Genomic DNA, 22,729 nt, shown 5'->3' with positions numbered 1-22,729 from the left:
ATTATTAGAAACGTCCCGTGACAAACAAAGTTGGATTAGACGAGCGTGCGTGGCGGTGGAGGAACTTGCAGGGCCTGACATGTAGGATGCTCCAAGAGCGTGGGTTGATCTGGATCAGCCTTCCGGAGAAGCATGAGACCGAGGAACAAATTGTACGTATTTAAGACTTGGGGGGAGTCACGTATCTCGCTGAGTGTCGTTCCAGCAAGACGAGCTCGATCTTTTGGAGCCGCCGGATTATCCATCATGGACACGCGGCCACACGTTGATCGCAGCAAGCGCGGCGTGTCCTGGCATTGTGCTGCACCCGTGTCCGGAGATAAGAGTTGCCAGGCCCAAACCAGACAAGCGGCTGCTTTGGTCGGGAAGAACTGCAGAGAATGTCTGGTCGCCGCGAGGTTTTGTGAGTCATGCCGCTCCTCCAGACGACTCATCAGGTTGATGCGGAATACACCCGATGTTCCACACAAGCCTACTAAGGCCTTACGTCCGTGGTGACGAAGTACTCTTCTCAGGAAGAGATCCGGATACTGTTCACGGTAACGCACCGGATGGCAAACAGATCATTGAGTTGATCGATGATCATTGTTGGAGGCAATGCAAGTTGCAATTCCACTTTATTTGGCCGGATGGGGACCAATCATGGGAGTCTGCCAGTAAGGCAGACCAGCTCACCCAACTGGATGAGTATCTGGAGCTTCAAGGTGTGAAGACTCCAGAGGATCTCCCAAAAAGGGATCCTCAGGGATAATATCATTGTTAGCCCACGTGACTAACAATGGAAGGCCTTTGGCCTTCTATCTCTGCAACCGCGGTGGCAGACCATAAGCAGAAGGAATTCCGCAATTTTTTGGCCAACGCAAAGGCCAAAGAAGAGACCACCTCTCTTCTCTTCTTACCACCACCATCCCCCCTCCCACAAACGGTATATTGCATTCGATCTCGCCTTCTCGCCCTCCAACATGCTCTTCGAGCACATGTCTGGTGTTTCGCCTGCCCCTGCACCGTCTGGTGCAACTGCCTCGGCTGAGGTGGAAGTCTGCGAGGACGTTGTCTCACTTCCCCCACCATCTCTGAGGACTGTCTCACCCATGGCTGTCTCCCTGGCAGCCCCCATCCCTCCTTCGCTGCCTATGGCAGTGATACCAGCTGGCGTGGATTCCACACCAATTATCTCATCACGGACCACCAAGTCCATCCAGGGAGGTGCTCTTGCACCTCCCTCCAGCATCGTCCATATGGACGATAATCCGTCTGGCGCTTCGGCGCCCCCTCCTGCAGTTGTCCCAATGGACGATGCCCCCACCGCCCTGGTTGTTCTCTCAAACAACCTCACACCTAGTGGTGCCATTCCCTCAAACAGCACAGATCTTACTGCCGTTGTTCTGTCGAACAACCCCCCATCCTCGCACACCGGATGGGGTGAACCTTCTGGCACCCCGCTCATTGCCTGGGGTACTTTGTCCGGAAGGGACTCCTCTGCTGGCTGGAGTGACCCCGCCGATCCACCAGAGTCAGCGCTCGTCCCAAGGGACGAGGATGAAGAAGAATTCGTCAATGATGATGAAGATCCTTACCTTGTCCCATACGGGGTACCCCTCCACCCAAAGGAGGATTGCGGCACGTCTTACGGACATGATGCACAAGGCTTCCTGAGGCCCCAAACACCCGAGTATGCCCGGGGATCTACTGATCCCTTCTACCGAGACGCTTGTGCCCACACCTCTGAGCCCTTTGCTCTCCTCGTGGGAAACCCTCACGCCAACTCATGGTTGGCTCTTCGTTCCACTGAGCAGCTCGCTGACAAGCTGCTCCTCAATTGCCTGCATCGATGGACTGCAGAAGAGACTCGTGATTGTCTCGCACTGGACTGCAGAGACCGCTCCGATGAGTTGTTCTGCCTCCATTGCAAACATATCGATCAAGTTGAAGGACTTGAAGATGCTCTTCAAAAGAGCAAAGAAGACCTCATGCATTCCCTCGAGGAAAACGCAAGATTGTCATCCACTCTGGATGACACTAGGCAGCTCTGTTCGACTGCCATGAAGATGGTCTCCGATGCCCAGCAATTGGCATCGTAGGCTAGATCGGACACCAAGCGTTTCCGTCGGGACCACAACAACTGGCGCTCCGAATATGACTACATTCGTGGTTGTCTCCACTCCTCTTTGGATTGCACAGATCCTCCTCGTGCACCCTCTACCATGGGGGCTGCAAGCGCGTCTTCGCGACCGCGGCCGGCGTCCTCCCATGAGATGCCTGATGATCACAACGTCCCTATGGACGACCCCATCATCAAGGAGCCTGCATCGGCTCCTCCCCAACCCTCCGCTGTCACCCTCGGCAAGCGTCCCGCTGTGGACAAACCCACCTCTGCGCCTCGCGCAAAGTACCATCTATATTGACAGTAACGGCAGCTTCTGGTGCTCCCACCCCGAGCAAGTCTTACAGCTCAGTTGCGTTCAGCGCTGCTGGACTGCCTCTCACTCTCGCCCGGACAACTGCCGCAGCAACATCTGGCTCCTCTGGAGCTCGTACTTGTTCTGTGTCGACTCAGCTTGATGCTACCAGTCTTTCTGCCATCGCTGCGTTGCACCGGCGATTCCCCCCTATGGGAGTCTGGGAAGTTGTGGCTGCACAGCATGCAGCTACTCGTGTAGCTCAGATGGGTCATCCCATCCCACGAGCCAATCCAACAAATCCCTGGCAGGGAATCATCACAGCCAAGCAATTGACCACAATCCATAACACAGATCTTCCCCGCTGGCAGGTCTTAATGGAGACTGCTGATGCCCACTGGGCTCACACTCCACGGACAGGTAACCTCTGGTCCCGCTTTGTGAAGATGGTGGAGCAGGAGGGCAAAGAGGTGAATCCTCACCTCAACAAAGGGCCTGGTATTAGGCGCTCTATGGACGGGAGATACTACATCCCCGACCTTAACGTGTGGACTTGGCTCCATGATAACTGTCCGCATGCACATGTTAAAGGCTGGCAAAAAGGCGATGCTGCTGCCTTTTATGAGATTGCGATGAATCTCTTTCGAACTAAGTTCAAATTCAACAAGTTCGTCAACAAGCATCAGCTTGGTCACGCCGGCGTTCCTCATTGGTCTATGACCACTCGCTTCCACAAAGCTGTCTCCCTCAATGTGGATGGTGTACGCGTTTGGAGCCCCATCGGGGTTGCCAAAGAGTTCATCGCCAGTGGTCTCGATGAATCAAAAATCGACGTCCTGGTCGGTTACTTTGGTCGTAGGCGACGGAAGGCAGAACTCGGTCGCGCGTACCGCGACAACATTCTTGACAAGAATGGCATGTGCGCGCTCGGTCTTGTAGACTGACATGGCAAGTCGCTGTGGACGGAAGTCTTCCAGTCCGCAATAGTTCCCCCTCCTGCGGAGGGCCTTCCACTGTTGGGTCTCGAACCCGAAGGCTTGAAATGGTCTGATGACCATACTGTTCCTGCTGCTGGTCCCTCTCATGTGGACGCAGCCATCGAGGATGAAACCCTCCTCGACTATGGTGACAGCAACGGCTATGACCGCACCTGTTAGTACGCATACCCCTTCCTCTTTGACAGGAGGGGGTGTAAGGGTCCGTATACGACCCCATACTTTCCTTTATAGGTAGGATCGCCTCGCAGAGGCGATCATGATCATCCAGAGGACTGACACGTAGCGGGTGGCTGTAGGCCACCCTTCTCTCTATCTCTTGCTACTACACTCATGTATTACTACTAGTTAGTAATACTATTGATCAGTGTATGTACCAAGGGCATAAGGGCACCTTAAGCCCTTTCACTGCTGCTGAACACAAACAGAACAACCACTGCATCCCTTCTGTCCTTTCTCCTCTGACTTCTCATAATGCAACAAGCTACTCTCGCATTACAAGTGTTGACCGTCTCCAAACATCTGCGTATTTAGAAAGGATGCCAGGTTTCTGTCAGGAATGATGATATTCAACAAGTCTGCTTTGCAGACGCTGGATACAAAAGAAGGCTGGGCAGACCATGAAAGGGCTTAAGGTGCCCTTATGCCCTTGATACGTACACTGATCAATAGTATTACTAACTAGTAGTAATACATGAGTGTAGTAGCAAGAGATAGAGAGAAGGGTGGCCTACAGCCACCCGCTACGTGTCAGTCCTCTGGATGATCATGATCGCCTCTGCGAGGCGATCCTACCTATAAAGGAAAGTATGGGGTCGTATACGGACCCTTACAGACCAGGTCTGTCTCCTTCTCCAAACTCAACGGAATTCTCCCACAGCTCATTGTCACAGGTTTTAAGCGATTCCTCACTCTGGGAGCGCCATTTGCTGATCTACGGCTTCTTTGATCTATCTAGAGGATTACTCATGGGTTCGTGAGAGCATCTTTGTCAAGGTAACGCAGACTCCACACCAACGGTCGTGCACCCCAGAAAGGCAACAAGTATCTCAACTAAGAAATCCCTCTGTTCGGAAGCGGCATGCTTCCTCTTCGGACGCCGTCTCTGGTTGCCAAAGGCAACATTCTCGTGTCCATCCTCTTGTTCCTTTCGTTGTCGTACGGAGGACGTAATCTGACTCAAGCTTTGAGTTGAAAATCTGCTGCTCTTATTGGAAATAATGTGTAAATCGGGTGAGTTCAGGTGGATAACTGATAAACGGTTCTGTAGGAGATGAGCCCTTTCCAATCCAATGTCGTCTACACGGTGTATACAGCTCGGCATGACGCTTATATTGCCCGCTAGTTTCATGATGGCAATCCCTCTCTTCTGGCTTTCACCTCGTTGTCTGCGCAGTCGACTCCACTGGTACAAATGGACTGCTAACCATCCATTCTCTCTCCCACCTGTTTGAAACTGGCAGCCCACCGATGCACGCCCTAACGCACCGTTCTGCCCGTGCCCCCTCTCCCAACCCACGGCCGCTCTCACCACGGCCGTACCTCACCTCCCGCCCAAAGCCACCCAGCACCCTCGCCCGCCTACGAAATGCAACTCTCCACAACCGGCTTCTTCGTCCGCTACTCTTCCTCCTAGTTCTTTTGCTCCTCCTGTTCTGGCCTCGCTGGGGCGACAGGGATGAACTGGATGATGGGATGAGCGTGGGCAAATGGATCCCTCTCCATGTACCGGACGCCATCGTCCACCCCCACTTTCCGGGCATGGGCATAGAGCGCAAGGCCTCTGTTGTCGATCTCTCCGATGACGAACTCGATGGCTCATTGGACGGCGAGGGTGAGGATCCTACCTTCCCTGAAGACGAAGTTGACGACCCGATCCCCGCGAACCCGCTTGCGCTGCTGGAAGAAGACAAGCAGGCAGCATACGACCTCTACGGGGAGGACACGGTCAATGAAGTTCTCGAAGAGCTGTACAATCCCAAGCCTGTCGTCTCTTCCGGTATGAAAGGTCTGTTCGGGTTTGGAGGACGCGTGAACACCCATTTGGAAGAACATATATATCTCCAGAATGGCCTGCTGCTCGTCAATCCTAGGGGAAGACATCCGATATATGACTTGATCGAGAAAGCGGAAGTGGCTTGGGAGGCCAAGGTTGAGAAGCAGAGTAAGACGCTGGGGCAGGCGGTGGCGGAGTACCGGGTGAGGTGGGGGAAGTACCCGCCAAAAGGGTTCGACAAGTGGTGCGTTATCTTCTTGTAGGCACAAGCGGGTACGAGGTGGGAACGCTGATATTGGTTGTTTAGGTGGGCGTATGTCCAAAAACATAAAATCCCCCTCCCCGACGAATACGACCAGATAATGCGCGACCTTTCCCCGTACTTCGCCTACTCCGCCGCGGACCTACGTACGCTGCAGCAGGAGATGAAGGAGAAGAATGGGACGTACACTATTGCTTCTATACCTGCGAGGGATGGGGAACCTGGAAGGCTGGAGCTGGTTGACCAAAAGATTGGCGAATCGGCGATTGGGAGTAAGAGAACTCACCTGCAGCTGGAGCTTATGCGAGGGTACGAGGAGCTGATGCCTTCGACTGGGGAGAAGGATACGGCTGCAGAGGAGGAGCAACGTGACCCGCAGCTGGAGAAGGTGATGGAGCAAGCGAGAAGGGAAGTGGAGCAAGCACTGGTCGGCGCGTCTGGAGCGTGGGAGGCGACGTTCAGCGTAAACGATGGGCCGCAGGATCACTGGAACTGGGAGTTTGGCGAGCTGATGCGGGTGACTATTGATGCAGGGAAAGGTGTGTATATGCGCATTGCTTGACTGACTCTGGAGCTGATGCGTGACAGTATTGGATTTGGAGACAAAACCGAATATGGAGCGCCTAGGCTGGGCTGCGGGATGTCCGTATAACGCTCCCCTGCGCATCTCCCCCCTCACTTCTCCCCCGCCGGGACTACCAAATGCCGTCTCCTCGCCCAAACATTTCATCCACAACCACAGGCTATCGATGTCCCCTTGTCTGCACCCCTCTCACACGCACCATGTCGGGACGCTTTCCTCTCATGCTAATGGCAAGGGGCCTGGCGTGCAAGAAAGGCGGATGTTCGGGTTCTCCCTATGTAAGACGGAGCTGCACGGGGATATTGGTATCGTCCCCGCTGAGCGGTGGGAGGAAGCACGGGACGACCCCACTCCGTGGGAAGAGAAAGACCCGCGCCTGGTCTGGCGAGGCAGCACCACGGGGATCAGTATGCGCCCCGGCATGCCCTGGCGCGAATCACAGCGTATCCGTCTGCTCTCCCTCCTTTCGGGGATGAACGGTTCGCACCCAGTCCTCCCGCCCTTCTCGCCTACCCACCCGGTGGGGGAGCCGATGCTCCTGGACGCGGCGTGGCTGAACCCCGTCCTCGCGGATGTGGGGTTCGTCAAGGCACCTATACAGTGTGGAGACGGAGTGTGCGAGGAGCTGGGGAGGATGTTTGAATGGAGGAGTCGGATGCAGCCTGAGGAGCTGTGGAGGTACAAGTTCTTGCTTGATGTGCGTCGTCTTCTCCCTCCTTGGTTGGCTGCGTTAATCGGGCCTACCTGCAGGTAGACGGTAACGGCTGGTCAGCGCGCTTCCATCATCTGCTCTTAGCTAACTCCGTCGTGCTCAAATCTACTATCTTCTCCGAATGGTACACAGACCGCATCCAGCCCTGGGTGCACTACGTTCCCCTCTCTGTCGATCTCTCGGACTTGTACGACATCCTCACTTTCTTCCGGGGGGACGTGAGCCGGGGTGGGAAGGGAGGCCATGATGAGCTTGCTCAGAAGATTGCGAGGCAGGGAAGGGAGTGGAGCAGGGCGTTTTGGAGGAAGGAGGACATGGTCGCTTATACAGTGAGTGCGCACTTCCTTAGTGGTAGGAACGGACGCTGATGATTGTAGTTTCGTTTGTTCTTGGAGTACGGAAGGCTGATGAGCGACGATAGGAAGAGTATGGAGTTCAGGCCTTAGGCGCAACCAGCAGAGGGAGTGACTTAGATCCCAGCTGGGAGAACAGCATAGGTGGCCGATATAGATGAGAAAAGCGTCCCCAAGAACACGCCGATGTACCCATTAGATGTCTAGATATGCATGCGTCATCTTCCATGTCCTTGTCCTCCTCCGCAACTAACATCATTTGCTCATCGATGGACGCAGCGACGTTAGCCCTTTTCGGACTGTCTTCAAACACCAACTCCTCATTATCACCTTGCGCGGAGCTCTTTCATCTTCGCCAAAGATCTCGTGGTGCCTCAGAGCCGATACCCAGCTTTGGGAGCAGCCAGACCAGTGTGAGACGCAATCCGGGGTGAGGGAGACCACTGGCATGTTTGCGCCCCATGTAATAAGAGAGAAATGTATCACCGGAGTATGCACGATGTCCATACTCTTATCCTGCTGGATGTCCAGGAACTCCCACGACGGCACGCACGTTCCCCGTCATGTCTGCTCAGACCCGCCGACGTTGATACTAGCAGCACAATGCATGGTTGGATTGTCGTGATGCTCGTCCCAAAGCGCCGGCGCAATAGACACATGGAAAGGCCAGGGTTAAGTATTACACAAAGAGTGCTTAGTCCATGCCTTCAAGATCCTTCTCTAGATAAAGTAGGAATCCAAGAATTACACCGAGCACAAGTAGAAACGTGACGTGAGAAACACGTGATCTCTGTAAGCGCTTTAAAGCTTCGATGACTGGCTTCACATGTGCTATACAGTTTCAGTGCATGCTTCGAGCTTACCTATAACCACCTCGACAGATGGGGCCATCCTCCGAACATCGACCAATGTACTGAACGCGCACTGACTGAACCTCCAAGATATGCCAAACGCGGGTGTATCAATATCACTGGACAACGGATCTCAGTCAGAAGATCTTCTTTCGCCTACTTGATTCAATCGTACTCATGCACCGTCGCTTCGTTCTCGTTCTTGTTCAATCTTGATCCTCTCAGGCTCCTTCCATAAAATATCAGTCCAACCTCGTCCGCAGCGCGCTTCTCCCAAATCTGGAACCTGCCAAAATACCAGTCCATAGCAAATCGGACAAACAGCGCTCAACGCTGTCCATACCCTCCGAGTTCCTTGTCCAGCTCCGCCCCGGGCTCTTCGACCATCCCTCCGCTGGGGCCGGGCGCGCTAGGGTGGGGGAACGTATACCCGCTCGTACCCTCGTTTTCATTTACCGGGCTGGCAAGGATATCGTCCCTGATCGGGATAGGAAGCGAGTCCTGTTTCCTAGCCTGCAATTGCTGCCTAGCCTGGGAACGCACCAGGGCGCGGAAGGAGTTCACTTCCTCTATAATGAGCTGCTTCATCCCTGGCATGTCGTCTACTTTTTCAAAGGCAAAGTCGAATGTCTGGCTGCAGAGCGGCTCGTCCGCCGTATCGTGCCATACGGCGAGGTACGGGTGCTCAAGCGCTTTCTCGCAGGAAATACGCTTGGCAGGGTCGAAGCAGAGCATCTGGCTTAAGAGGTCGATAGCCAGAGGGTTCGCGTGCGGGTAGAGGGATTGGAAGGGGATACGGGGTTTGATAGGCAGGGAACGGATGTAGTCCTGCGCCCTAGGGGAGTCAACGCGGCGCAGCGTGTCCTCGGATGGCGTGCCAAGGTAGTGCAGGATTTGGTTCAACTGGTCGACGCACCTGTCATCGTGTCAGTCGGCTTGTGGTACATTGGGCTCGGCACACTCACTCCCTGCCCTTGAAGATCGGCTTCCCGCCCAAAAGCTCGGCAAGGATACATCCCACATTCCAGATATCGATTGGCGGCCCATGGTTAGCAAAGCTCAACATGATCTCCGGCGCACGATATCCCCTCGTCGCGACGTACTCAGTCATGAACCCCTCCTGGCCCCTATTGTTCTGCTGCTGTATGCCCAGTCCGGGCTGCCAACCCCTCGCACGTCCAAAATCGCCGATCTTCAGCTCGCAGTCGGCGTTTACGAGAAGGTTGCCAGGTTTGAGATCGCGGTGGAGCCCTTTGGCGCTGTGGATGTATTTGAGCCCACAGAGGGTTTGGTAGATAAAGGACTGGAAGTGGGCATCGGAGAGCGGCTGACCAGATCGGATCTGTAAAGAATGCGATTAGTGGGAAGGGGAGAGGAAAGCTAAGAAGATCGCGCACGATCGCATGCAGATCTGCCTCCATCAGCTCCTCGTACAGGTAGACCTCGTTGTAGTCGCCATTGGGCTCATAGACGATATCCATATCATACAAGCAAGTGATCTGCGCTCATCAGTATTTCGCCTCCATCATAGCACACAAACGCACGTTCTTGTGCCCCCTAAAGTGGTGGAGCAGCCTGATCTCCCGCAGACAGCGCTTGGTTAGGATACGCTTTGTGTTGATATTGGTAATCTTCTTGATTGCGCACCCTTCGCCTGAACGACGATGGCGTGCAGCGACGACACATCCATAGGCACCCTGGCCGAGTTCCTTGACAAAGTCGTACTCTGAGTCGACGATGAAGGTCTGGTTGAGTGCGTTGAAGATGTGCCGATGAGACATTGATGTTGAGGGTGTGCGTGTCTAGTGGTAATACCGAGGCAGTCAAAAGTATTTGCGCCGGCCCCTGTCGTGCAAATTGCTGGAACGTCGACTATTGTCATGTCGCTGGTTTCGTTCAGCAAAATATGTAAATAGAGATTAATCTTCCCACAGTCCATTGACTCCAACTTGTGCAAGTTGACAAAGGCAAAGGCAATGTTTAATATGTGCCCAGCAATATTGAAATCGGGGGAGCTTGGGGCCCAAGGAAGACAGTGAATCTTGTTTTCATCGAGCCAGTTGGATCCATAGTAGGATTCGTGTTTTGAATCACCATCATGCCAATTATCTTGCCGGAATGATACACACACCTTATTCTTGGAGTACGGAAGGCTGATGAGGGACGATAGGAAGAGTATGGAGTTCAGGCCATAGGCGCAACCAACACAAGAGGAAGCAGAAAGAGTGACTTAGATCCTTGCTGGGAGAACAGCATATGTGGCCGAGAAAGATGAGAACAGCGTTCCCAAGAACACGCCGATGTACCCATTAGATGTCTAGACATGCATGCAATTTTTTCCGTATCAAGTTGCGCAACGCAATCAGGGATGGCCGTCCACTTGATTAGGCGTATTTAATTCGCCAGTTGAGATCGGCGTCACCCTGCCTGTTCTCCGCCTGAGATCTACTAGCCAGGTCGCAGACAAAGTGCCCCTCTATTGAGGAGCGGACAAGGCCAGAAAATATGTGTTCGCATAGGCTAGAAGATAAGGTCAGGAGCGTGTGCCATAGGAGATATTAGACGGCGCGAGTCATCCTACCCTTGGACGCATGTTCCTAGCCGACGGTGATGGCGGCGGGGAAATCGTATCATCGTACGCCCAACATGCGCTCGAAGTGCATCCCGTGTACAGTCAGATGTTAAAGTTCAAATTGACATTGTGACCGTTGTCTGCAAGGGGACAGGTGGTGTGAGATGGTTGGCAAGTGAAAGTTGAAGTTAAAGAGTAAGCTTCTCAGGCACACAACAAAGGCGCTTGTTTTGCAGAAGCTGTACGGAAATGAAATGAAACAAACAAGATGCGGACGGAAGCAGAGCGGGATCAGATGACTGACTCTGTTACAATCACCTCATGTCGTGCGCGTGCCGTTGACCGCCGATTGCCCTCACTTTTACCTCGTTGTCCTCGAGCATCTCTGGTGTCGTCTGCCTGGAGTGTACACTGCTGCTGCTTTGCACTTTGGATCTAGCACATTCTTCTCTGCTTTGCTAGCATTGGACTTACCCACTAGGAGCTCTCTTATCTCTGGACTACTCACTCTCTTTGCTCTTCTGCACTGTCGACTCTCGGTACATCATAACAGCTAACGCCGACATTCACCTACCGCACTCGTCAATCACGCACATCACTCGCTGATACGCTCGATCACCCAACATACTACATGGCAGCAAGGGGGCTCAACCCTCCCCCTTCGCCTAGCGCAACAGCTTACAGTGCTGCATCCGGTCTCTCTGCGTATCAGTCACAGTATCGCCCACCCTACTCACAGCAGCAACAGCCACCGATGCCTAGCATGCAGGGACAGATGGCGATGGGAGGCATGGGCATGCAGCCTATGCAATCGATGAACGGGATGCAGATGGGGATGCAGGGGATGCAGCAGGGTATGGGTGGGATGCCGATGGGGATGCAGCCTATGCAGGGGATGCAATCGATGCAGTCTATGGGCATGCAACAACCTGCGGGCGGGATGCAAGGCCCTATGTCACCCACCTCTCCTACCTCCGGACAGAATAGTCAGGCAAACTACGAGAAGTTTCAAGGATTTCATGAGCAGTTACGCAAGTTCCTTGCGAGTGAAGATGTTAAAGGTGCGGACTGTCCCTGTTCTACCATCTGAGGGAAAACAGCTGACTCGACTGTTATTGTTCCTGAAATCCAGAGGTTCCAGGAGCGCGCGCGGACCCGAGGAGCAAGCTGGTAAAGCTGAACGAAGCGCAGTTTATGGAACTCTCGACAGATGTGCACGACGAGTGTCTCCGTCGCAACTCGCCGAATCCCAGTACGTTCTTCCTTTTGCCTTTTCGTGCTTCTCCAACTCGCTTCCATTTTTCTTCGCTACCCCACTATTACCCCACATCGAAGACTGGAGCTGACCCGTTTATAGCGCCCTTCCTTCCCCTCCGTTCGGAACTGCACCCTAAGCGCAACCAGGCTAGGCAGAAACTTGCGACTCTCAGCAAGACCAAGTTCAGAGACTTGGCGAGTGACATATACTTCGAGCTGGGAAGGAGGTTCCCCGCTTTCAAGGGTCAGGTGAGTCTTCGTGCTGCGCACTCCGTGCCCTTGCACCAGGGCTTCGGTCATGGATGTTTGATGATGTATGCTAATCCGTACAGTAGGATCGGCCCGAAACCCCAACCTCGACATACGAAGACTCCCTGGCCTCGCAATCTCAGGCCTACGCTGCCACCACCCACACCACCGGGAGCTCCAGCACCACCACCGCGGCTTCGCTCTCCATCCCACCTTCCCAATCAGACAGTGCTTCTGGTTCCACTCGCGGCACCACCCCGACTTCGTACAGCAAGCTTGACGACCCATACAGCCAACAGCGCGGGCCGGGCTATCCTCTGGAAGATAATCAGCCGAGAATGCGTCGCCGGCCTAGCGAAACAGGGGAGGCTCTGCCCCGCCAGAGCGGGGAAAGCACACGGACCACCGGTGCTGACCCCAGCGTCTGGCGCAGACCTAGCGACAGGAGCGCTATCTCGGCCGTATCGGCTGCCGATCGAAGGCGACCTAGCGTCGAGCAGTTTGCGTTCCGCTCAAACCAGACGAATGCGCCTGGCTACCAGGGATCGCAGCAACCTGGTGGGACTAACGGCACAGGTAGTCAACTGCCGTACGAGTCTGCCTCTTTCGCCCCGCCTCCAACGAGCACCGCTACTCTTGGCGTCGTAAACCCTATGAAGAGCACAATGGCAGAAGAAGAGATTGAAGTGCCCTATGGGAGGGACGACGCCGAGGACCGCCCTGGTTCATCAGCAAGCGCGAGCGATGAGCGAGACCCATATCGAGGAGAAAGGCTGTTGGTAGACGAAGAAGAGGAAGAGGAAGGTAACCGCAGTCCTATACTCACCGGACCTAGTACGGCGACGTTGAGAGAGGGAGGGCTGAGTGCTCTTGCTGGAGGATTCGGTGTGCGGGAATATGAGAACGCGCCGGATAAGGTTGCGCGTGCTGGTGCTCGCGGGGAGAGCGATCGGGTACGTGTAGAGCTCCCGGATGATGCTGGAGACGACGGTGATGGGGATGGGGACGAGGCCAGCACGGCCAGTAGGGGAGTGAGCGAGTTTTATGATAAGATGAGCTTTGGACGGGTGAGTGTGGCGAGTAGCGGGGGTGTAGGACACAGGAAGACCGGAGAGAGAGAGGTGAGTCTACTTCCCTTGCTGAGGTGTTACCGTACTGACCCAGTTGAAAGGGTGTCGAAGTAGAAAAACTTCGCAGGGAATACGAGCTCAAGATTGCCACGATGAATAACCGGATTCAGAGCCTAGAGGCCGAGCTTTCCGAGGTCACGCGCAGCAGGGACGGGAGTGTTCAACAACTGCAGGCAGTAAGAGAAGAGACTGTCAAAGTTCGGGATGTGCGTGATCTGACCTTGCGTCTGAGCTGATGTGCTGACTGGGGTCGTTTGTATTGTAGTTGGCGAACGACCAAGCCTCGCAAGTCGCTCAGCTCAAACAGGATCTTGAGGATGTCCGGGCGGCGAGAGACCGAGAGGCGGAAGATGCTGCTGCACGAGCGCAACAGGCTGAGGCGGAGCTCGAGCTTGTAAGGGAGAGCTTCGAGCAGTTCAAGTTTGATCACACGAACAAGCAGACAGAGGTGCGTTGATCGAAGGTTCTTACCTAAGCTGTTGGCTTACGGTGTGACCTGTAGGCGGGTCCGCTGGCGGACGCCCTACGCTCTGAAGTCCAGCAGCTGGTCACCGAGCTGACCGAGTTGTCGGAACGGAACGAGGAGATGATGCACGAAAAGGACAGCGACGCATCCATCATCCGTGACTTGAACGCTCAGATCAAGGAGTGGAAGCGGAAGTACGAGAATGCCAAGACGGAGCTACGACATATGAAAGCTACGTCTACGCTCTCGGGACCTCAGACACCGAAGGTCAGCGCTGCTGGCGGTGACGGCGATATGAACCATCTTCCTACGAGCGACACTGGCGCGATTGCAGACGTACACGTCACCGCCTTCCAGAGCTCGATCGACACTTTGCTCGCTGCAGGCCGCTCGTCTCAACCCACGAGCGTGCTAAGCGCGATGAAGAACGTCGTGACGGCTGTAGCCGCTATCACGGAGGATGTGCGTGCATTCGAGGCACGTCCGCGCAGGGACAAGGGCCCCGTGGATGATGACGCTGTCCGCGCGCTCAAGGACCGTGCCAGTGCGACACTCAATAATCTCGTCATGGCTTCCAAGAATCACGGGACGAGCTACGGTCTCTCACCCGTCAGCTTACTTGATGCCGCTGCAAGTCATGTCTCGAGTACGATCGTAGAAATGGTGCGGTTGCTTAAGATTCGCCGAGGGACGCGAAACTTCCTTGAACGCGCCGGGTCAAACAAATCGATCATGTCACCCCTTAAGGACGCACCGGAGCAGCGTTTTGGGCGCTCGTCCAGCGCTGCCAGCGCCGGGAGAGATGGAGGTTCCGGCGCAGAGAGGAACTCAGGCCCATCGCCAATTCGTACAAATTCGAAGCGTAGGTCGGACTCGCACAATGGGCTACCCACCCCGGACAGGTCTACTCCAACGAACTCCTCACTCCAATACTTACCTCTTGACTCGACGCAGCACAGGCCGCCGATTCCAACGATGAGAGATGAGGAGGCTGTACCCACAGAAGGCTCTGACGATGCTTGGGCGGAGCTCAAGGTCAGTTGTCATTAGTCTGCCCCTTGATACCAGCTAACCTACGACTTGTAGCCTTATCTGGAAGCACAATCTGAGTCAATTGTGCACCACATTCAGACCGTCCTCAGCGGGATTCGGTCTGGCGCCAAAGCCTCCGAACTCAACGAAGGTCTGACGCAGATAATCACGATCGTCTCCTCCATCGTGGCAGTGTGCAAAGACTCTTTACCTACAGCTTCGGCGCGGCAAGGTCAGGAACTACTGAGGGAGTTGAGTGAGCACTGCAATACACTCAGCGAAGCCCAGGTGATTGGTGGTGAGGTAAACAAACAAATGCGGCAAGCAATGGCAACTGCAAGCTTTGGAGTAGCCAAAGCGCTTAAAGAACTCATGAAATTGTAGTCCGCTGGTTTCGGGCAGGATAAACATACCCAAGTCTCTCCTTGCAGTTCTTGGTACACATTTTTAACTTCTTTTAATGGGTATTGTGAAGGCTTACACGTCGTTCGTTCCCGTACTTATAATGCCTTGCAACGTTTCATTCATGATTTATACCCACACTTCCCTTTGCATGGTTGTTGTTTTTGTGGTCTGGTCTACTGCCCGTGATCTGGTATCTGTCGCAATTGTACTAGCAAAAGGAACGCAACCATACGTTTCTGAATATCGAGGGAGGAAAGGACCAATACCAGGATGAGGAAGATACGAGGCAGGCGCGTCACAAGACCAATTTGGGTATGAACTGCATTATTCATTACATCAACGACACTCGATGCCCGACTCCGCCTGCATCAGGCGGAAGAGGCAAATCACCAGATCGATCTGACATGAAGTGTCTGTAGCTGTCATACGTATTTAATACCGTGAACGTCCCTTTAGGTGAACGGCCTTACATGCGCGAGAGGCGGTGTGTCTCCTCAGAAGACAGCGATGGGCGAGTATTCGCCAGAGATGAGAGAAGATGTTCTTCCCCAATCTAAGACATCATAGATTCAGACAAACCCCAAGAGGTAACAGTTTCAACACACCTCATGTAGCGTCGAGTCCCTCGAAGCAAGTGCCGAAGACGTCGCAGCTCCCTTCTTGTTCCGAGCAATCAGATCCACCTGCAGATTCGGTCAGAAGTTGGGTGAACCATGCGACTGAGACAATGACCCGAGCATCCAGTGCTGCGGCTATAGCTTTGGACATTACTGGGCCCTTGGAATGAACATTCAGAGCGACAAATTCTGTTGCGCGAGGAGCGTCACTTCCTGTGTGGCCAGCCATGCCCGTAGGTGCCGTTTTCAGGGACGCATGAACTGCCTCCAAATGAGCATTGTATATTAATGCCTGGAGGTCAGCTCCGGTAAATCCTTCTGTGTGTCGAGCCAGCATCTTCAAGTCTAGCTCTGTCGCATAGTGTACCTTTCGACCAAGTGCCCGCAAGATCTAGACAAGGTCGCATTAGTAAGGTAGAGCAGGGCAAAACCATGGGCGCACGTCTTCTCGCTCGTCCTGTGTCGGTATGCCGCACATCAGAGACTTGTCCAACCGCCCTGGCCGTAGAAGCGCAGGATCAATAAGATCGGGTCGACTGATCAACGCATCAGTTTTGGCATAAGGCGGCGATCATCCATCGACTGCGAACCTTGTTGCGGCTAAGACATATACGCCATCAAGACCCTCAGTTCCATCCATTAGAGTGAGGAGCTGGTTCACTACTCTATCAGTGACGCCCGTGCTGTCGTGCCCTCTGTCACGCATGGTCAGCATGCGTCTTGCGCCTAGGATGTGTCGTACCGTTTTGGAGCAATCGAGTCAAACTCATCAAAGAACAACACGCACGGCTTGGCAGCTGTTGCTCGGTTGAACAAATCTCGCACCTGGTTTATGGTCAGCATATTGACATGCAACCAGAACGTGCACCTACCGACTGTTCACTAGCTCCAATGTATTTATTCAACAGTTCTGGGCCTTTCACACTGATGAAATTCAACCCACACTCTTTCGCCACAGCAGACGCCAGCAAGGTTTTTCCACAGCCAGGATACCCGTAAAGCAGGAGTCTAGACCGGGGTTAATTATAATCCGAATGATCAGTATGCGATTACATACCCAGAGCGCAGGCGAAGAGGGCACTTTGCGAAAATTGCTGCATACTTCGTTGGCCATTCTAACGTTTCTCGTAGTATTCGTTTTGTTTCTTGCAAACCGCCAACATCTTTCCACTTAACTTTAGACGTCTGTAACTTCACATCTCGCAAGGACAACGGGGTAAAGTCAATTTGAGCTGTGGTGAAGTCTCTGATAATTACTGTCGGCTGAGATCGCATGAGCAGTGCTTTCCTATGTGGAAAGCCGAACATACATGGACATCCTTCAAGCGAATCAGCGATTGGTGAATCGCTCGCCCTACCCAGTCCTGTAGGTCACTAGCCGAGTAGCCTTCTGACTGACTTGCAAGGGCAGCTAAGTTAAGCTGTCCTTCCAATAAAGCATCAGGTCCGATCTTGTGGGCAATGGCGGTGGCAAGAATCTACATACGAGCATGAGAATCATTCATTGTAGAAAGAAGTTCTGTACCTCTTGTCTAGACTTCATATCAGGAGTTGGTATCGTGAAGACTGCGCCGAATAAATGCGATTCGGACAACAGGTTGTGCACCGCATGCGCTCCTTCACATGTTGCCAAGACGGCAACCCCGGCAGGCCGAGACTCCGGTCCCAGAAGAGATACAAACAACTCCGCGATAGTACGAGCGCGTGTGGGGTCCACGTGCTGTATCCCTTCAGTTCAGCTCTAGCCTGCATGACTGGAAAACTTACCTCAACTTCCGCCATCACAGTCTTGTCGATATTATCCAGGACCAGAACGCTAGGTCTTCGCCATGCTGCAATATCAATCGCCTCCTGTAGCGCACCCCGCAGAATAGGGATTCGATCGTCCGAATGTTTTACCATGTCAACGAACTCGGTGTCTAGGGGGTGTTAGGAAACGACATGAGATAGTTATGCGTACATACAAGCAAAGACAGAAGGATCTTCTCGCAAACGACGGGCAATTTCCTTAGCAATGGAGGTACGACCGGATCCAGGGTTCCCTGAGATCAAAACAGCTCCTAACAAACTACGATAAGCACAAATGAATAAGAAACAATGTACAAAGCGCGAACCCGCATTTGCACGATGCCGGAGGCTGCGAGCGAAGAAACCGTAAGATCCTGAGATGATGTTTTGTACGCCGGCTAGCTTTTGCGAAGAGGTCGGTTCACTAGACAGCTGGCCATCAAGACAACAACAGAACGGAGTCATGACATACTGGCTGGATGAATAGGTAGGGGATCCACGTTTGCCATTGGCGGTTGTTTTGCGTGATCCTGACAGTTGTATGCTGAGATATGGTCAAATCACTGCTTGGGAAGGAACTCGCCGTCAGTTCTCACCTGACGATATCCCAGTCCTTCGTCAACACATCGCCTAGGAACACAACATGCTTATCTGGGACCGCCAAATCCGCAACCAAAACCACCTCCGTCTCCTCCATCTTCTTATCTCCATCTCCATTGGCCTGATCCGGCGCGCGAGAGGTGTTCAACACCCTTTTCTGATCGGACAGTTGACTTCGTGCCGATGAAGGAGGTTTCTGACTCGGGGGAGGTTGTAAGATCCGCACTGTGCCGTAGAAGCTCCGGCCACCTGTGCCTTCCCGTTCCGATCCGGGTACACAGGTCAGGTCGTCGAACGTGTTATATGAGATGTATGCGCAAGGACCTCCAGATATAGGCCCATCGGCAATCTCCACCAATGTCCGTGGAAGGACCCTCATGACGTGTTTTGTCCCTGAGACCGGTTTTGGTTGTTCAACAAGTGCTGGTGCTGGGGGAGGGGGAACAGGTTGGGCTCGAGCGCGAGATTTTGGCGCGATAGCAACTTCAGTTTCGTTTGCCAGCAAAGCCACGGTATTCTTGGATGAGATCGACTCTATTGCAAGGTAAAAAAAGCAGGAATGAGGGCTCATACTTGAAGCATACCAATCTTAAACCTGATACGTGTTCTTCCCAACACCCAGACATCTACTTCCTGACCCACAGGCGCGACCCGAACTTGAGACAAGAAATTTGTCTCCACGAATTCAGCATGAAGTTGCTGTGCGCTCTGAGTTAGGAGGTATACGTAATAGCAGTGATATTTTTACCAGGATCTCCCAGTCATCGGCGGTGAGAGGTTCAGCAATAACCGATTTCGCGATCGGCAGATCATGCAATAGCCCAATTTCAACCTGCTATCTGTGAGATGAAACCTTCTCAGAATTTTTTAAGCGCACACACCACCTGGCTTTCTCTCAACTCTAAGCTCGTCGCGAACCCCGCATCGATCTCGACCGTCTCCAGCGGTCCCTCAGCACCTCCTCCTCGAGTGTGCCACTGAGCAAGGGATGAGGAAGAAGCCAGACCTGTCCAGCCAACGTATATTGACTTTCCTAATGTACCGCTGGGTAATACTGGAGTAAGATGAACGGCCAGACTCTGGGGCCGCTATAAAGTGTTAGGCGGGATGCGCTCGAGATGAGCTCGCAATGCTCACTACACGATGCTCAACCAGCGGGCCGTACATGCTAATCGGTAGGTTGATGAGACATGACTTAAAATTAACAAATTTGATGCTAGCACGTCGAGGCATTGTAGCAGTATTGCTAGGAGATACCGTTGTTGGAAGGATCTAAGAGGGCAGATTGGAGTGGACCATAATGGTCACTGTCACTCGACTCAACCATTTGACTAAGCGCCCTGAAGGTGAATACCCGGAAGTAATGCACAGCCGCTACCGGCTATTACGACAGCTTCATTCGGTCAACAAAAGTTTGCGGTATATTTTGTAGCCTGAATTGCTACCTAGGACGTTGATCTGACGTGATTCTCACATGTTCGACTTGTGGCATTTACATCATGATATCGTTCGCTCGGCGCGATCTCTAAGGAATGCGACGTTGTGAAGACCTTTAACTTGGTCGCTCCTATGAAGGTGTTGCGCTCGCACAACAAGGGGTGCTAAGTCTATTTCGGTACTATTCAACCAGAGTTGGATTGCGCAAACCCGAGTCAAACTGTGTTTCCTCCCTTGGGGTGGAGAAGAAGGCTGAGACGGCGATGTGAGGGACTCTCCTGTATCAGTGGGCTTTTCCATCTCAACAAGCGGGAAAGTGTTACCGCACTATCCACCGGAATTCAAGCCTGTGGAAGACGATCGTGTTTGTACCTGGCAAGTCGGACGACGAAATCGCAGAAATGGAGGATTTTGGAGATGAGAGGTTGGTTCCACACAATGTATTATCTGTGGAAGGCCGTTTGCGAGGAATGTATCCTTGTTCCAACAGGTACTGCAACCACACAACATGGATTCAATATCACTTCCGACAGAAAGGTGTCACCCTTTCTAGATAAGCAGGCGTTTGGAGACAGCGAACTCTTGTGATGTGAGAGCAGCTTTTCGAATTACGAGAAGTCAGAAAGGCCTCGGTGTTTATTCTGTTGGTTTTCGCCGGCAGCCACAAAGATTGTGATCGGGTTGTGTGAACGATTGGAAACAGGACCATATGAGAACGCGGATGGCCAACGATGCCAGCTCCCTCTATCCCAATCCAAAGGCGGACTGACAGCATATCTTCGAGGACCGATACCAAACAAGGATAATGCGATATGTTTGCGATCGGTATTCGATCGGAAGCAAGATCTACTTCCTTGTGGGCGGTAACCTTGGGCACAAATCACCTTTCATCACACGTCGTCCACTGTCATCCTCTGCTTCCATGCTTTGACAGAACACTTGGACGGTGTCCGGGAGGTAGTTGGGAGAACAGAGTGCACTGTCAGTTCCAGAGACCATGAAGAAGATGGAAATGTACGTCTTGTTCATTCCCCGTAAGACAGCAAGACTGATGTCGGTGGCAGTAGACGACGCCGAGTACCACGCACCTCCGCCCTCTCTCGACCCCGTCTATCACCGCTAGCTCCTCATGTTCTCTTGCCTCCTATCCTTGCGCCTTTCAGTGATGCCAGCGGAACCCGTTTGTGGACGTGTGTGCGTTAAGGCGATCATGTGGTGTGCGGACGGGATCCCGGGGGGGGAGGGGGGACGTTTGAGAAATGGATTCGTCTGTGCTTAAGCTGATCTGGATCTAAAATATTTGTCCGGTGTGCGCCCTCGGTATTTACTGTGTGGCGTTCTGGCTGATTATGTGTGCGCAGAGGTGGATGGAACGATAGATCCCTGCGATCGAGCCGTCTCCGACATCTTCCAAGATGAACATATTGGCCTCTGACACGCAATGCCAACCTCTGTCTGGATCTGTTGAACTGTCGCAACGTCAACGCTTTTACGGAATTGTCATGCTTGCGTACCGCCTCCGAGATCGAGTGTATTTCAGCGCGAGCTCAACGTCGACGGTATCAAAGAATATTTTCATATCACGGAAAAACGAGGAATCCACGGCCGAGGTCAAGGTGCATAGCATGCTAAGGGTATGGAATACTTCATGCTGTTGTAAGGTGTCGTAAGTTTGGCACATTATTATCTTCATGTGCTTACTCACGCAATAGAATTACATATCATTCCCTCCGGCGTTTACGACTATTCCCCCCCTGGGTAGGAACAGTCGTCAAAATACCCTGCAGAGGCTGCATTGAGCACATGCTTCAATCACAAGAAGTTTACTCACATGGCCAACTGCATGTGCAACAAGGCACAAGCGCTCTCGGTCCTCATCAAGACGGCGTGAAGCCCCTTCTTCAAGTCCGGGCCGCTTCACGTCGTCTGCAAGTCTGGCCCGCTTCCTCGGTCGCTCGTTACGTTGTAGACCACGCCAGGCGTGGAACAACTCCCACATCCGGTTTCTAAGGCCGTCCAGATGTTCCTGGCTCAGCGGTGGCTTACCTTGTGTCGACCAGTCGGTCCGTCGCATCTATGCAACCGATCAGGATGTCATACTTTCACTGCAGAACTGATTCACTTACTTAAATTGCTGTCATTCCCCCGGAACCACTTCACCTCTATCTCTCCGGGGTCGGACAACGTGAACCATACTCCCCTGTCATCCTCCTGACCAAGGACCATAGGTCGACCTCAGCGTCGACATGGTGGAATGGCCAAAGGCGGGCGTTCCGAGGGCAGTGGTAAATTGTTCTGATTTGTTGATCCTGGACAATGCGGTTGAAGCAAATGCCCAGAATGCTCTTGCTGTCTTCTGGTATCTATGCTTGGCTCAACCTGATGAGTCGTCTGGAGGAGCGGCGTGACTCACAAAACCTCGCGGCGACCAGACATTCTCTGCAGTTCTTCCCGACCAAAGCAGCCGCTTGTCTGGTTTGGGCCTGGCAACTCTTATCTCCGGACACGGGTGCAGCACAATGCCAGGACACGCCGCGCTTGCTGCGATCAACGTGTGGCCGCGTGTCCATGATGGATAATCCGGCGGCTCCAAAAGATCGAGCTCGTCTTGCTGGAACGACACTCAGCGAGATACGTGACTCCCCCCAAGTCTTAAATACGTACAATTTGTTCCTCGGTCTCATGCTTCTCCGGAAGGCTGATCCAGATCAACCCACGCTCTTGGAGCATCCTACATGTCAGGCCCTGCAAGTTCCTCCACCGCCACGCACGCTCGTCTAATCCAACTTTGTTTGTCACGGGACGTTTCTAATAATCTACATCAGTGGAAGTGTTCTCAGAACCTGATCCCAGACGTACCACTGAATACCAACCCCGGGGCGCTCTGCGGTTGCACTTGGCACAACTCTTCGGGATACATGGATGATATGGGAAAAGGGAGTGCAGGAAGTCATCTGGCCTTGCGTCCCAGTGATCCACAATCTGAGCGATTCTAGATTTGATGCTCTTGTCCCATAGCCTTCGA

At 53.2% G+C, this 22,729-nt stretch overlaps 8 protein-coding genes across 8 annotated transcripts; 6 read left to right on the top strand and 2 right to left on the bottom strand.

Annotated features, from left to right (window-relative positions):
- Nucleotides 1–448: 448 nt before the first annotated feature.
- Nucleotides 449–751, top strand: DACRYDRAFT_60092 (uncharacterized protein; the record flags this gene model as incomplete). The annotated part of the gene is made up of 1 exon (XM_040775611.1): nt 449–751. A coding segment is annotated over one exon (303 nt), but the record flags the coding sequence as incomplete, so codon positions are not given.
- Nucleotides 752–962: 211 nt separating this feature from the next.
- Nucleotides 963–2,081, top strand: DACRYDRAFT_112487 (uncharacterized protein; the record flags this gene model as incomplete). Its single annotated transcript, XM_040769430.1, has 1 exon — nt 963–2,081. One exon carries the CDS (start codon nt 963–965, stop codon nt 2,079–2,081), a length of 1,119 nt encoding a protein of 372 aa, XP_040623578.1.
- A 123-nt stretch (nt 2,082–2,204) lies between these two features.
- Nucleotides 2,205–3,343, top strand: DACRYDRAFT_112486 (uncharacterized protein; the record flags this gene model as incomplete). Its single annotated transcript, XM_040769429.1, has 2 exons — nt 2,205–2,389; nt 2,467–3,343. The coding sequence occupies 2 exons, from the start codon at nt 2,205–2,207 to the stop codon at nt 3,341–3,343; spliced, it is 1,062 nt and encodes a 353-aa protein (XP_040623577.1).
- Nucleotides 3,344–4,328: 985 nt separating this feature from the next.
- DACRYDRAFT_72898 (uncharacterized protein) lies at nt 4,329–7,462 on the top strand. Its single transcript, XM_040775984.1, has 5 exons — nt 4,329–5,634; nt 5,698–6,191; nt 6,241–6,932; nt 6,986–7,276; nt 7,325–7,462. Exons 1-5 carry the CDS (start codon nt 4,865–4,867, stop codon nt 7,391–7,393), a joined length of 2,316 nt encoding a protein of 771 aa, XP_040623576.1. The 5' UTR covers nt 4,329–4,864; the 3' UTR covers nt 7,394–7,462.
- Nucleotides 7,463–8,478: 1,016 nt separating this feature from the next.
- DACRYDRAFT_60115 (kinase-like protein) lies at nt 8,479–9,932 on the bottom strand (the record flags this gene model as incomplete). The annotated part of the gene is made up of 4 exons (XM_040775615.1): nt 8,479–9,067; nt 9,117–9,493; nt 9,549–9,650; nt 9,696–9,932. The coding sequence occupies 4 exons, from the start codon at nt 9,930–9,932 to the stop codon at nt 8,479–8,481; spliced, it is 1,305 nt and encodes a 434-aa protein (XP_040623575.1).
- A 1,422-nt stretch (nt 9,933–11,354) lies between these two features.
- DACRYDRAFT_102761 (uncharacterized protein) lies at nt 11,355–15,370 on the top strand (the record flags this gene model as incomplete). Its single annotated transcript, XM_040767664.1, has 8 exons — nt 11,355–11,784; nt 11,856–11,975; nt 12,081–12,229; nt 12,316–13,350; nt 13,401–13,565; nt 13,625–13,807; nt 13,862–14,860; nt 14,912–15,370. 8 exons carry the CDS (start codon nt 11,355–11,357, stop codon nt 15,239–15,241), a joined length of 3,411 nt encoding a protein of 1,136 aa, XP_040623574.1. The 3' UTR covers nt 15,242–15,370.
- A 207-nt stretch (nt 15,371–15,577) lies between these two features.
- Nucleotides 15,578–19,434, bottom strand: DACRYDRAFT_119902 (AAA-domain-containing protein; the record flags this gene model as incomplete). The annotated part of the gene is made up of 20 exons (XM_040770888.1): nt 15,578–15,681; nt 15,733–15,815; nt 15,868–15,945; nt 15,995–16,270; nt 16,322–16,415; nt 16,470–16,574; nt 16,622–16,704; nt 16,752–16,887; nt 16,937–17,142; nt 17,190–17,357; nt 17,405–17,599; nt 17,647–17,798; nt 17,844–17,939; nt 17,994–18,091; nt 18,140–18,211; nt 18,264–18,801; nt 18,852–18,966; nt 19,016–19,099; nt 19,149–19,355; nt 19,405–19,434. 20 exons carry the CDS (start codon nt 19,432–19,434, stop codon nt 15,594–15,596), a joined length of 2,904 nt encoding a protein of 967 aa, XP_040623573.1. The 3' UTR covers nt 15,578–15,593.
- Nucleotides 19,435–20,674: 1,240 nt separating this feature from the next.
- DACRYDRAFT_25514 (uncharacterized protein) lies at nt 20,675–21,586 on the top strand. Its single transcript, XM_040774194.1, has 5 exons — nt 20,675–20,718; nt 20,769–21,011; nt 21,066–21,355; nt 21,410–21,485; nt 21,536–21,586. The coding sequence occupies exons 3-4, from the start codon at nt 21,120–21,122 to the stop codon at nt 21,414–21,416; spliced, it is 243 nt and encodes an 80-aa protein (XP_040623572.1). The 5' UTR covers nt 20,675–20,718; nt 20,769–21,011; nt 21,066–21,119; the 3' UTR covers nt 21,417–21,485; nt 21,536–21,586.
- Nucleotides 21,587–22,729: the final 1,143 nt, after the last annotated feature.

Source organism: Dacryopinax primogenitus, assembly GCF_000292625.1.
Source record: "Dacryopinax primogenitus strain DJM-731 SS1 chromosome Unknown DACRYscaffold_27, whole genome shotgun sequence".
In the NCBI taxonomy this organism is placed as follows: domain Eukaryota; kingdom Fungi; phylum Basidiomycota; class Dacrymycetes; order Dacrymycetales; family Dacrymycetaceae; genus Dacryopinax; species Dacryopinax primogenitus.
The sequence above is the reverse complement of the archived record's forward strand: the minus strand, read 5'-3'. Positions and strand labels throughout refer to the sequence as shown.

Coding starts and splice junctions, on each gene's coding strand:
- DACRYDRAFT_72898 (XM_040775984.1), top strand. CDS start 4,865: ATGCACGCCCTAACGCACCGTTCTGCCCGTGCCCCCTCTCCCAACCCA. Junction 6,192..6,240: donor GACTATTGATGCAGGGAAAG/GTGTGTATATGC, acceptor GATGCGTGACAG/TATTGGATTTGGAGACAAAA. Junction 7,277..7,324: donor AGGACATGGTCGCTTATACA/GTGAGTGCGCAC, acceptor TGATGATTGTAG/TTTCGTTTGTTCTTGGAGTA.
- DACRYDRAFT_25514 (XM_040774194.1), top strand. CDS start 21,120: ATGAACATATTGGCCTCTGACACGCAATGCCAACCTCTGTCTGGATCT.